This window comes from Monodon monoceros, unplaced genomic scaffold (assembly GCF_005190385.1).
Source record: "Monodon monoceros isolate NGI ecotype Baffin Bay Population unplaced genomic scaffold, NGI_Narwhal_1 Super_Scaffold_15, whole genome shotgun sequence".
NCBI lineage: Eukaryota > Metazoa > Chordata > Mammalia > Artiodactyla > Monodontidae > Monodon > Monodon monoceros.
This window is the reverse complement of record NW_021703771.1, coordinates 37,253,325-37,264,905: the sequence shown is the minus strand read 5'-3', so window position 1 is coordinate 37,264,905 and position 11,581 is coordinate 37,253,325. Positions and strand designations below refer to the sequence as shown.

The 11,581-nt window shown below is 46.3% G+C and overlaps 1 protein-coding gene across 1 annotated transcript; it reads right to left on the bottom strand.

The window, feature by feature from the left end:
* Positions 1-1,632: 1,632 nt before the first annotated feature.
* Positions 1,633-10,734, bottom strand: CUNH6orf203 (chromosome unknown C6orf203 homolog). Its single transcript, XM_029223305.1, has 4 exons — positions 10,429-10,734; positions 7,618-8,099; positions 5,922-5,994; positions 1,633-1,918 (listed from the first exon to the last, which is right to left on the bottom strand). The coding sequence occupies exons 2-4, from the start codon at positions 8,085-8,087 to the stop codon at positions 1,739-1,741; spliced, it is 723 nt and encodes a 240-aa protein (XP_029079138.1). The 5' UTR covers positions 8,088-8,099; positions 10,429-10,734; the 3' UTR covers positions 1,633-1,738.
* Between the last annotated feature and the right edge of the window lie 847 nt (positions 10,735-11,581).

Here is an 11,581-nt window from a genome sequence, read left to right as displayed (position 1 = left end):
GGCTTTCTATTACTTTCCAAAGAGCAATCAAGAGAAGGGAGGGAGAGAGGGTGGCAGGGAAGGAGAGACAGAAAGGCACAGAGAGGTGAAGAAAATGAGAAAAAGCATCATCATTACTATAATCTCCTAAATTAAAACTCATAATTAACTCATGTTGAAATTAATTATACTATTTTCACTGATGTAAAAGCCTAATTAACAAGTGGTAAAATAGAAAAATTCCTTCTGTTACACTGCACAGTATATATTATTGCTTCCTCAGAGCTGATTTAAGCTTTCAAATAAAAATCAATTTTCCTGAGTTCCTCTGAAATCTGAGCTGGTAAGACTTCCAGACTCATGTGACCAAACATCTCACTGCTTTGGGCTACAGAAGTTTCCCTTCTGTTATCAGTTAACCTGAATTCTCAAGAATTCCTGGAGGGCAAATAAAAGGACCCAGACATAGTCGGTCTTTATGACACAAGAGTCTAATAAGTCTATTTGAGCCAACCCTTCCAGTGCTAGCACACTGCTCCTGGGAATCTACAAACCAATTTATTTATGCAGATGCCCTTTTCTTAGATGATGTGTATTATGTGTGTGTCCTTTCTATTACTACTCTATTTTTTTAGTCCCTTTTATAACACTTTCTTGAGAATTAGAATAATTAGTCTCTGATGCTTTATTCTCTTTACTGATAAAATCTGTGTATTTTCTACTTTCACCTGAAAAGTAAACCATCGCTTAAATCAGGGAGGGTCATCACATTCTTTCTGTAGGTCAATGTAAATATTTTATGCTTTGTGGGCTACATAAGGTCTCTGCCATATGTTCCTTTCTCTTTTTTTAAAACAACCCTTTAAAAATGTAAAAGCCGGACTTCCCTGGTGGCGCAGTGGTTGAGAGTCCACCTGCCGATGCAGGGGGACACAGGCTCGTGCCCCAGTCTGGGAAGATACCGCATGCCGCGGAGCGGCTGGGCCCGTGAGCCATGGCCACTGAGCCTGCGCGTCGGGAGCCTGTGCTCCGCAGCGGGAGAGGCCACAGCGGTGAGAGGCCCACGTACCACACAAAATAAATAAATAAATAAAAATGTAAAAGGCATTCCTAACTTGCATGCCATACAAAAGGCCTCCAGCTGCCTTAGTCTATCAACCCCATGCCCTAAACAATTAATTTTAAATGGGCCCTAACTAGCCCATTTGGAATCAGTTGGAACAACTTTACTATCCAGACTTCTGGAGACAAACTGAAGGGAACTAAGGCCAACATGTTGGTAATTCAGAAAGGCCAGTGGATAAAGGGGTCTCCCAGTGCTGCTCCCCTAAGGAGATAAAGGGGACCTTGACTTGGCTTGGTTTTGCCTTAAGAAGCCTGAACCCAGGGAAGCTGGTTGATAGGGATAAAACTGAAATGACACTAAGAACAAGGCCAATTTATTTTACACTGCCTCCTGAGGTAGATAACGTGGGAAACAGCAGGCTGGTCATGAAAACCCTCTCTGGGCTTAGCTCATTCAGCACATGTCTCACTCATGCTCACAAGGTCAAACTGTGGACAAATCAAGGCTGGGAGGGAAATCCAGGCTAAGGGAAGCGTCTATAGGAGCCACGATACGAATGCTGACTTCCACAAAATTGGCTCAGGAGATTCCACAAATGGTAGGAGAACCTTATTTTAATAAAAACGTCCTCTTTTTAACCTGGCCCCTTCCCCCACCACTAGAAAGCAGCTTTATCGCTAAAAAGCAATCCATTTATTTGAGCGTACTTTTTTTAGGCAATTTTAACTTTTTCCACCGCCGTAACACCACTCTGTATTTCTCACTGCTGGTCTTCTCTTCAAACACTTTTTTCAGGAGAATCCTCATCACTGTCTCTGTTTCTGCTTCTCTATCCTCTCCAATTAGAAGATCCAATGTATCTCCCACTTTCACCTGAAAATTAAAAAGAAAACAGAACCTTCATTACATTTTGGGAAACTCGGCCAATGCAAACATCTCTCCTTTGAGTTTTCACTGGGCGACCACCACCCGGGGCACAGGTGACTCCTCTGTAATGGTCACTTCTCCCTAGTGCTTCCAGGTGAAAGGGCCCCCCTCTCCGGGCAGATGCCTCAGAACCATGTGGCTCAATAGGGGCCAGTGTCCCTCCTTCAGGCTGAGACAACTGGCTGCTCGTGGACAGGGCCTGTGTGGCTTCAGTTTTGTCTATTGCATGACTTCAGGAAACACTTGAATGGAAGCATTTATTTTGTAACAGTGGCAAAAGATGAAGCAGGGCACAACCTTAGAGATTATGAGCACAGTAATTACTACATGCACTGAGAAGACAATTTTCAGTGTAACACTTTCACTGATTTCAACACAGTTAAGCTACATCATTGGGGACAGGGCACAATTTGTTGGAAATCTGTCACAGTGGAACAACGGTCAGCTGCATCTCCTAAAGAAATCGAAGTAAATAAACTGCTTTCCAGCATTGGCTAGCGCCAGTGATGCCACATCACCAAGGAGACAGGACTCAACGCACAAGGATGGAATGCCACAGAAAAGCGAGTCGAGTTGGATGCTGACTTGGGTTAAAAGGGCTGAGGTCAAACCCGTTTTTGTCCAGATGGGAGCTTTGGGTTGAGCGAGCGCAGGACATGCCCTGGGGGCAGTCACATCAGTGCTGCCACGGTGCAAACAGCCCATGAGACACCTGGTCCTGGCAGCTCAGGATCCCAGGGGATCTGCCCAGCAACTCAGGAAGGGGTAAACCGACCCAGGTGCCACATGCTTCTACTAGAACACAAGCCAGGATGACCAGAGGCTGTCTCAGACCATTCACCACCGCTTCCAAGCCAAGGATGGGGGCAGTGGTGAAGAGATGGACAGGAAGACAGGGACAGACCTCCATGTGTGGGCCATGGACTCTAAGTGGGCACAGGTACCCATTTAAAAGCCTACTTGGGGGCTTGTGTTTAAGGAGCATGGTGCCAAATGCTTATGTTTGCCTCATTTGTCGATGAATGCCCTGAGGCAGTCTAACTTCACGCTGTTGGGATATCTGTACCTCACTAGGGCAAGCCACCCACTCAAGGCTTCCGTAGGCCCAATACTAAGTCTACAACGTGGGAATGCACGCCTGCTCACCATGATGCCACACTGGTCAATCCAGGCAGCTGGATGTAAAACTCACAGGGGCTGACTTTAAACCATTAACTCTCCCCTCTGGGCTGAGAAGCAGAGAGACTCAAACCACAGCGAGGCATGAAGACTGCTTCTCCTTGTGGGTTTGAAGGCATCATCTGGGCTGGGCAGAGGTGGGAGTGGGGAGTCGCGGGGAAGGGCGGTCAGTCCTCCTGAAGTTCTGCTGGATTCAATTTTTTTTTTTTAAATGACCATTTGCCCAAACTGTGTAGACATTTAAAATCAATGTTCAGAAATACACGGCGTGGGAACTCTGCTTTACCTTTTTTGGCATAACTTCGTGTCATTAAAATTCATTTTTTAATAAGTAATATAAGCACATGATACAATACGTAAAAAAAAGGTATAAAAGGGTATACAGAGAAAAAGGCAACCCTTCTCATGTACCCTTTCGTGGATATACTATGTGTGATGTCTGCCCCTTAAGAGGAGAGTGGACCGTTCTGGTGGCTTTCTTCTAGGGCAGAGAATAGGGAAGCAATGTTTCTCCTTTACCCGGTGAATCCCAGGGAGAGGTGAGGTTAGGAAGGCTTCAGTCCCATATTTGGGCTCCATACACCCTCTATTTAGGTCAACAGTTACCCAGCACCCACAGCACTCTGGGCCCCATCTGGTGTGCACCTCACAGAAAAGCTCTGCTCAGCTGCAGGCAGCCAGGGTTAGAGCTGCAGCATCAGACAGGCGCCTGACCCTTCAGCCAGCAGCCAGGCTCAGGCCCCACGGAGCAGGCCACGGAAGGGGAGGTGTTCCTCATTCCCTGCAAAGCCCTGTCCCTTCTACCGTGGGAGACGGCACAGTAGGCACAAAGCAAAACTGGCTGGAATTAGGGGCTGTTCCAAGCATCTACATTTCCAATCTCCCCTTAGCTGCAGTTACTATGGCTACCAGGCCTCCTAGTAACAAGGCAGCCGAGTGTTAATGCTGGCCCCTTCCTTTGCTGACCCTCAGGAGAAATCTGGAAGGCAGCCAAGACAACAGAACACCCAAGGCAGAATGAAGAAGCAGCAATTAGACTGTAGTTAACAATATCTCAAAGCACAGGGAGAAAAATAGATTTATGGTGTCTGTAAATGAGGCCCTGGCAGAGACACTGTGCACCAAGAACAGATCTTGTCTTTGGAACACTGTGGCTGGTGAGAAGGGGGTTGGGCTACAAGCAGGAAAAAGCAATTAAGGGACAAGAAGGACCTGATCTCCAGGTGCATGTCTGGAGTGCTTGATTTCCTACAGCTCACTGAGCAAGGACTGACACCTGCAGTCTGAACCTGTCAGGTCAGGTGCCATCAGAGGGATCTGGGCCTTGTGACTTGGCGGCCAAGACAAGCACTGGGGATCCCCCTTCCTGTCCACTCAGCTGCAAGAACCACTCTGAGTCTGGGGAGCAGAGACTGAAGACAGCCTCAGTGCTCACCCAGGTCCGTGGCCAATGGCTCACGCCCTCCCATGTCCCAGGGGTACAGGATGCAGCTCAGGTCCTCCAATCCCAGGAGTGTTTGAAATATGAAAGAAGCTAAAATAAAAACAACCTTCAAAAGTGTGTCTCACTTCCCTGGAACATTTATTCCCTGGACACTGACTAAGAGTTAGATTATGTCTGCCAATGCCTCATAGGTCTGTGTCCTCCAAACTTTTTAAGGGTCTCTGTCATATACTTTAAAAAATTGTTTTGTTAACTTTTACTATCATTATATTTTCCAATTACAAAAGTGAAACATACTCGTAAAAAATTCAGAAAATAAAATGCATGAAGAACATATAACCCACAGTGCCCCACTCAAAGATAAATACTAGTAGTATTAATATTTTAATTCTATGTATGTATATATGTAACTTTTTACAAAAATTCATTTTTAAAAGAATATATATATCATTTATTATAACACTGGATACTAAAAATACATTTTCTTATAACACTTGTGAGTGATTCTTTCACTTAACAATAGTACTGATATGGAGCTGTCAGGAAATATGAAGCCTTATTTTTGATGGCTGCCCTGCACACAGAGCAGTGTATCCAGCAGGTACTGGGGGTTGGGGGCTACTGCTGAGCTGAACAGAACTGCACATCTGCTCAGGTAACAGCAGGCCAAAGAAACCTCTACATGGATTTAGCCTGATTATTACGATTTCACGGGGGCTAACATTAATGACTTAGAAGTTTAATAGATTTTTGCCAGTTCTGATAGTGACTTGTCTTAAAATTTTTTTTAAAAAGGGAAAGCTTCATCTCAAAGTCATTATGGCTGCAAAGAGCAAGTGGTCTGCGTAACTGAAGCTATGTGACCAGGCCTGAGGAAGACCTTAGAGGGGGCAAGACAGACATACACGAGGAGCCACTGATGCCCTAAAGAAGGAGCCCCGGGGGAAACTGGGGGAGGCATTAACTGAGTACTGGAAGAACAACAGACAAAAATATCTGGCTGTCATAATATCTCACTGTGGGCTTTTCTGGGGGCGCAGTGGTTAAGAATCCGCCTGCCAATGCAGGGGACATGGGTTCGAGCCCTGGTCTGGGAAGATCCCACACGCCACAGAGCAACTAAGCCCGTGCGCCACAACTACTGAGCCCACGTGCCACAGCTACTGAAGCCTGCGCACCTAGAGCCCATGCTCCGCAACAAGAGAAGCCAACACAATGAGACGCCCACGCACCGCTACTAAGAGTAGCCCCCGCTCACTGCAACTAGAGAAAGCCCGCGCACAGCAATGAAGACCCAACACAGCCAAAAAAAACAACAAAACTCACCGTTCTGCTTTTCTTCCATAATTTTTCCCCGTTCAGCCTGAGTTCACCTTTGTAGAATGCATCTTCCACTTTGCTAAAAAAAGAAGAAAAAAATCAAAGTGCTTGAAAATAGAAATATATTCAAAACAATTATATAATTTTGAGAAAAGTACCAGCTGTTTGTAATGCTTATCCTGACAGTGACTGGCCTCCCCACAAAATCTCCATTCTGGGTGCTGGGAAAGTGAAAGTCAACTGCTTCCATATATATCTAAACAGGGAGACCAAAGGGCACTGCCGAGTACATGCTGGCTGCTGCAAAGACCTGCTAGCGCTAGCAGGCAGGTAACCAGCGCCCTGCTGGGGTTTCCAAGGGGGCTGGAACCCGCATCTAGCGCATTCAGGATGGGCCCGGTGCTCTCCACGTGACTCCCCCTACATCAGTCACCTTAGAGGTGGTGGCGCCTGTGATTCACGACAGCCATAATGAGTGGGCACTCCCTTCCCTTCACGTGCTGTGAGAAAAACCAGGCACCCCATGTATGGTGGGGCTATTGAGAAGCCCTCTGCTAATCTGCACTGAGGATGGGGAAGTTCCAATCCAGCAGCTCTGATCTCTCTGAATTTGATCACTGGGGCAACCAGACCAGGGCAGGATACAGACAAAAACGAGTGCCCTTTCGTTTTAGTGCTCTGACTCCAGGCGACTGACATCTAGGGTTCTCCTAATAAGAACAGCAGCAGTTACTACTGTGAGAGAGGGAGAGGCCCCTCATGAGCCTGCCAGATTTTAGAGAACATTCAAGTCCCGACCAGGGTGCCTGTGGGTTCAGAGTTAAAAACTGAACTATGCCTTTAAATCAGGACATAAAGATACAAATTACACAAGGGAATCTTTCTTAATTTATTATTCATACCACAATTCTTATCTTGCATGCAGTATGCACACAATGATTGCTAAAGGAATGAATGAACAATGAGGATCACTATTCTTATACAATTAGTCTAGCAGAGAAGGAATGAGAATATTAAAGAAATCTTGAAAGTTACACTTAGTATCTCTATGCACTATATATGAACACACGTAGTATTTTCATCATCATAGCTAACATACCGAGTACCCACTATGTGCCACACACTGTTATAAATGCTTTAGGTAGATAGACTCATTTAATCCTAGCCACCACCTTCTAAAGCTGGTTCTATTACCCCCATTTTACAGATGAGGAAACTGCACAGAGATTTTAAGTAACTTGTCCAAGGTCACACACAACCCAGGATTGAAACCCCAGTAGTCTGGCTACAAAGCCTGCAGTCTTAACCACCATGTTATACTGCTTCTGTTGATTCTAAGAGGTACCTTCTCACTGTAGCGTTTGTGAAACGCAGGTGCATTCTACGCTTGCTATATACATCTAACATGGTGATTCCTTTTTTCCCCCAAGAAGCTGTTTTTACATCAATGGTTCATCTTACAAAGTTGATTGTGTCTTAGAATCAAGGAAATATGCCATGTGGGACTTGCAGGCAGTCACTTGACTTCTTTGGGAATTAGTTTTCTCATCTATAGAATGAAATAATTGGAACAGGTTACCTATAAGATCCTTTCACATCTATGGTTACTCTTCACCATAATATAAGCCATGTAATTGGTAATGCTGCTTTAAAATAACCAACAAGCGGACAAGCGATTTTGTATTAAAACGCATATACTTACTTTCTCCCGATATCTAGGCCTGTCTTCAGGATAACATCATATCGGAAAGACTGCACTACTTTGTCCAGGTCCTTATGGTCTCTGACCGCACTGGGGTCGTCCTCTGGCTCCTCTTCCTGCTCACTCATCTCATGATGCTCACTCTCTTCATCAGAGTCCCCTTCCTCTTCCATTTTTTGCAGAGTCTTTTTAGTGGATTTTTTAGAGCTTACATTACTTTTGAGTCTTATGGAAAATGGGAAAATATATTCTTGAGATATTAAAAGCCCTGAGAGTCTCAGTGAGAAAATGTTATGGAAAAATGTTTTAAAATTTGAAGCATTTAACTTGGTACTAGACAAATATAAGTATCGATTCCAGGAAGCACAGTGTTTATGTGAAGGTGTCCCTCGTAGCGCTCCGCAGAGCCAAATCCAGGCATCTGGCTTTCTTAAAACGCTGCTGGGCAATCTGATGCTAGTCATAGCCATGGCTCATACGACCTGAAACAGACAATAATTCAGTTTTACTTCCCAAGTGTGGTATCCTGGCACTCTTACAACATAAACCATACACACCATGAACACTTTACATCTAGTACTGTACTTATGCTTCCTCCTACAAAAGGCCATGTTGGTCCACATGTACCAAGGGCCATGCACACTGTACTAGGTGAGTCTTCCGGCTGTAATTAATGTGCTGACCTCACAGGGTGGTCAAGGTTGAATTAGATACTAATACGTATGAAAACACTGGTTCTACTCTTCTCACTCCCCCAAATTAGCTTGGGTACTGACTGCTACTGAAAAATATTAACAATAGTTCTCAATGATTTTTTTTTTCTTTTTTTTTTTTTTGGCTGTGCCATGCAGCTTGCGGGGATCTCAGTTCCCCCACCAGGGATTAAACCCAGGCCACAGCAGAAATCCTAACCACTAGGCCACCAGGGAACTCCCTCAATGATTTATTTTAAAAAGGAAAATCTCAAGACAAGAAAGACTATTTACTGACATACATTACATCCTTACAATACTGACTTTGCAGAAGATACCAGATCATGACTTCATGAAAGCCAGTGAGTCTCTAAACTTTATTTCAATCTCCAACTCCAGCAAATCAGAGCTAGGAATGAGCAAATTGTACAGATCTGCATTTCACCTCCTTTCACATCTTCTTCCCACTGTTTAACAGAGGCAGTAGCTAGCAGAGAAAGAAGGGGCCTGGAGACCCACAAACTAGGTAATTGTTTCCTGAGGCAGAGGTGCTGACATGCCACATGTCCTGTGTGCTCCACTGGGAGGACTCTTGGAAGATTGCACCTGGCTCCCTCCAGACTTTGCCCCATGCATCTTCTACCTTGCATGTTGTATCCTTTTGCTGTAGTAAATCATAGCCGTGACCCACAGCTGAGTCTTGTTGAGTCTTCCTAGTGAAATCAATGAACCTAGGGGTGGTCTTGGGAACCCTGACAAGATATCCAACTGCCTATTCGACATCTCCATTTGGGTGCATAACAGGCACCTTAAACTTAATTGGCCCGGAAACAAACTCCTGATATATCTCTAAGCCCAAATCTGCTCTACCTGTGGCCTTCCCCATCTCAGTTAATGGTTAACTCCACCCTTCTAGTTCCTGAGAACAAAGGCTTCCAGTCACTCTTGACTCTTCTCTTTCCCCCGTACTCAGATCCATAATGTCAGGAAATCATGTGGCTTATCTCCAAAACATGTCCAGTATCCCATGACTTCTCACCATTCCCACTGTTACCACAGATTCAGGCCACCATCTATCACCAGGATTACTACAAAGGCTCCATTACAGTGTGTTCTCCATAGAGCAGTCAGAGTGAGTCTTTTAAAAAGTAATTTATATCATGTTACTCCTTCCCTCACAACCTTATAAAAGCACAGAGAAAAGCAAAATCCCTCCCTTGGCCTATAGTCCCTGTGTGATCTATCCCCTTCATTTCCGCTCTGACCTCATCTCCTGCCTCTCTCACCCACGCTCACTCAGCTCCTTCCTGAAGATCCTCATACACAACAGGCACACTTCTGGGTAGACTCCTTTGTTCCAGCTGCCCAGAACACTCTTAGCCCAGATATGTGCATGGACAAATCACCTTCACCTCAATGAGGTCTACTCATTCCAACTCCATTTAACAGGTGTCTTGTCCTCCAAATCTCCCCTTGCCCCGTTCTACTTTCTTTCGCAATAGCACTTATCTGCTATGTTATATAATTTACTGCTCAATCCCAAGTGCCCGGAATAGTGCCTGACACATGGTAAGTGCTTAATTAAATACTGTGAAAGTAGGTCAAAAAAACCGGTGCATTAGAATGAAGAACAATGATGGCGCTGGGCTGATGGGTAAGAGGTTAGATCTCCAAGGGCCTTCCCTATCAAAGCTTGGACTTACCCTGAACGCATGAGAACTATAGCAAGACCTTAAGTAGGGAAGTGATCTGATAGGAGTGCTTTTTAAAAGATTTCTTTGGCGACAGCGTGGACGTAAGGGGAGTATCACGGCTCCTTCACTGAAGGTTTAGAGTGAAATCTTCAGGAGAAACATAAAATCGGTGAACTAACCGAAGGCTGTAAGAAAAGCAACGACTGGAATGTAGAGGCAACGCTGTCCTTGACCTGCGGGACATTTGAAATCCCTCCATGTTCCTAGGCCTGTTAACTACTCCGTATGGAAAACCTGATTTAACTGCTTTTAGTTCAACTGCAAGCAAAAATCTTCTCTTCTCTTGGAGACCTCAGAGGCTGACCAAGTGCTGAGACAAGGTCATGTTCCCCTCGCTCCCTCCCTACCCCCGTCGGGCTGCGCACCTTCCCGCGTCCTCAAGGTCAAGGGAAACTGGACACCAGCGTCCTCGAGCTCGCGGTCTGCGTCTGCAGCCAACAGGAACGGCCGGGCCCAGGGGAAGACGGCCTCGGCCCGCTGGGTTCGCAAGGCCCCTAAGAGTCCCCGGATCCACGGGGCGTCCCGAGCTGGCCCGGCTGGGGCAGGACGCCAGAGACTCACGCGGAGACCTGGCAGGAGCGCGGGAGGGGGACTGGAGCTCGCCCTGCCCGCATTTCCCATGTGCTTGCAACGGGAGCGAACAGTGGACACCGCTCGCCGGGCAGGGGCGCAGTTACCTGTACGTCACCGCCTCTCCCCCTCCCCGCCCCGCGCCCCCCCCCCCCCAATGGCTTCGCCGAGCGCCGGACTCCACACCCCGCCCTGCCCTTGCCCCTCCCCTTCCGCCGGCGCCGGCGGCGGCGCCGGCGCGGTGAGAGCAGGCTGGGCGGTGCGCACTGGCACGGCGGCGATGGCAGCGGCACAGCGACCCCTGCTGGAAGCCGCGCCTCGGAGGACTGCGCCGGGAGGGCTGCTGAGAGAGGACAGGGCCAGCTCTGAGCTGAGCGGGAAGTGCACGCTGAGTGATTGATTCCACATTGTTGAAGAAAGCTTTTCTTTTTAATTAATTAAGTAAGACTTCCCTAGTGGCACAGTGGTTAAGAATCTGCCTCCTAGTGAGGGGACAAGGGTTTGATCCCTGCTTGGGGAAGATTCCACAAGCCACAGAGCAACTAAGCCCGTGTGCCACAACTACTGAGTCCGTGTGCCGCAACTACTGAGCCCACGCGCCTAGAGCCTGTGCTCCACAAGAGGAGCCACCACAATGAGAAGCCCACGCACCGCAACGGAGTAGCCCCTGCTCGCCACAGCTGGGGAAAGCCTGCAGGCAGCAACGAAGACCCAATGCAGCCAAAAATAAAATAAATAAATTATTAAGTAATTTATTTTTCATTGAAGTATAGTTGATGTATAATATTATATAAATTACAGGTGTACAATATAGTGAGTCACAATTTTTAAAGGTTATACTCCATATTTGCTATATTCCCATTTTGTATAATATATCCTTGTAGCTTATTTTATACCTAATAGTTTGTACCTCTTAATCCCCTATCTCTATATTGACCCTTCTTCTTT

Coding starts and splice junctions, on each gene's coding strand:
- CUNH6orf203 (XM_029223305.1), bottom strand. CDS start 8,087: ATGGCTATGACTAGCATCAGATTGCCCAGCAGCGTTTTAAGAAAGCCA. Junction 5,995..7,617: donor GGCCTAGATATCGGGAGAAA/GTAAGTATATGC, acceptor TTCTTTTTTTAG/CAAAGTGGAAGATGCATTCT. Junction 1,919..5,921: donor TATGGAAGAAAAGCAGAACG/GTGAGTTTTGTT, acceptor TTTAATTTTCAG/GTGAAAGTGGGAGATACATT.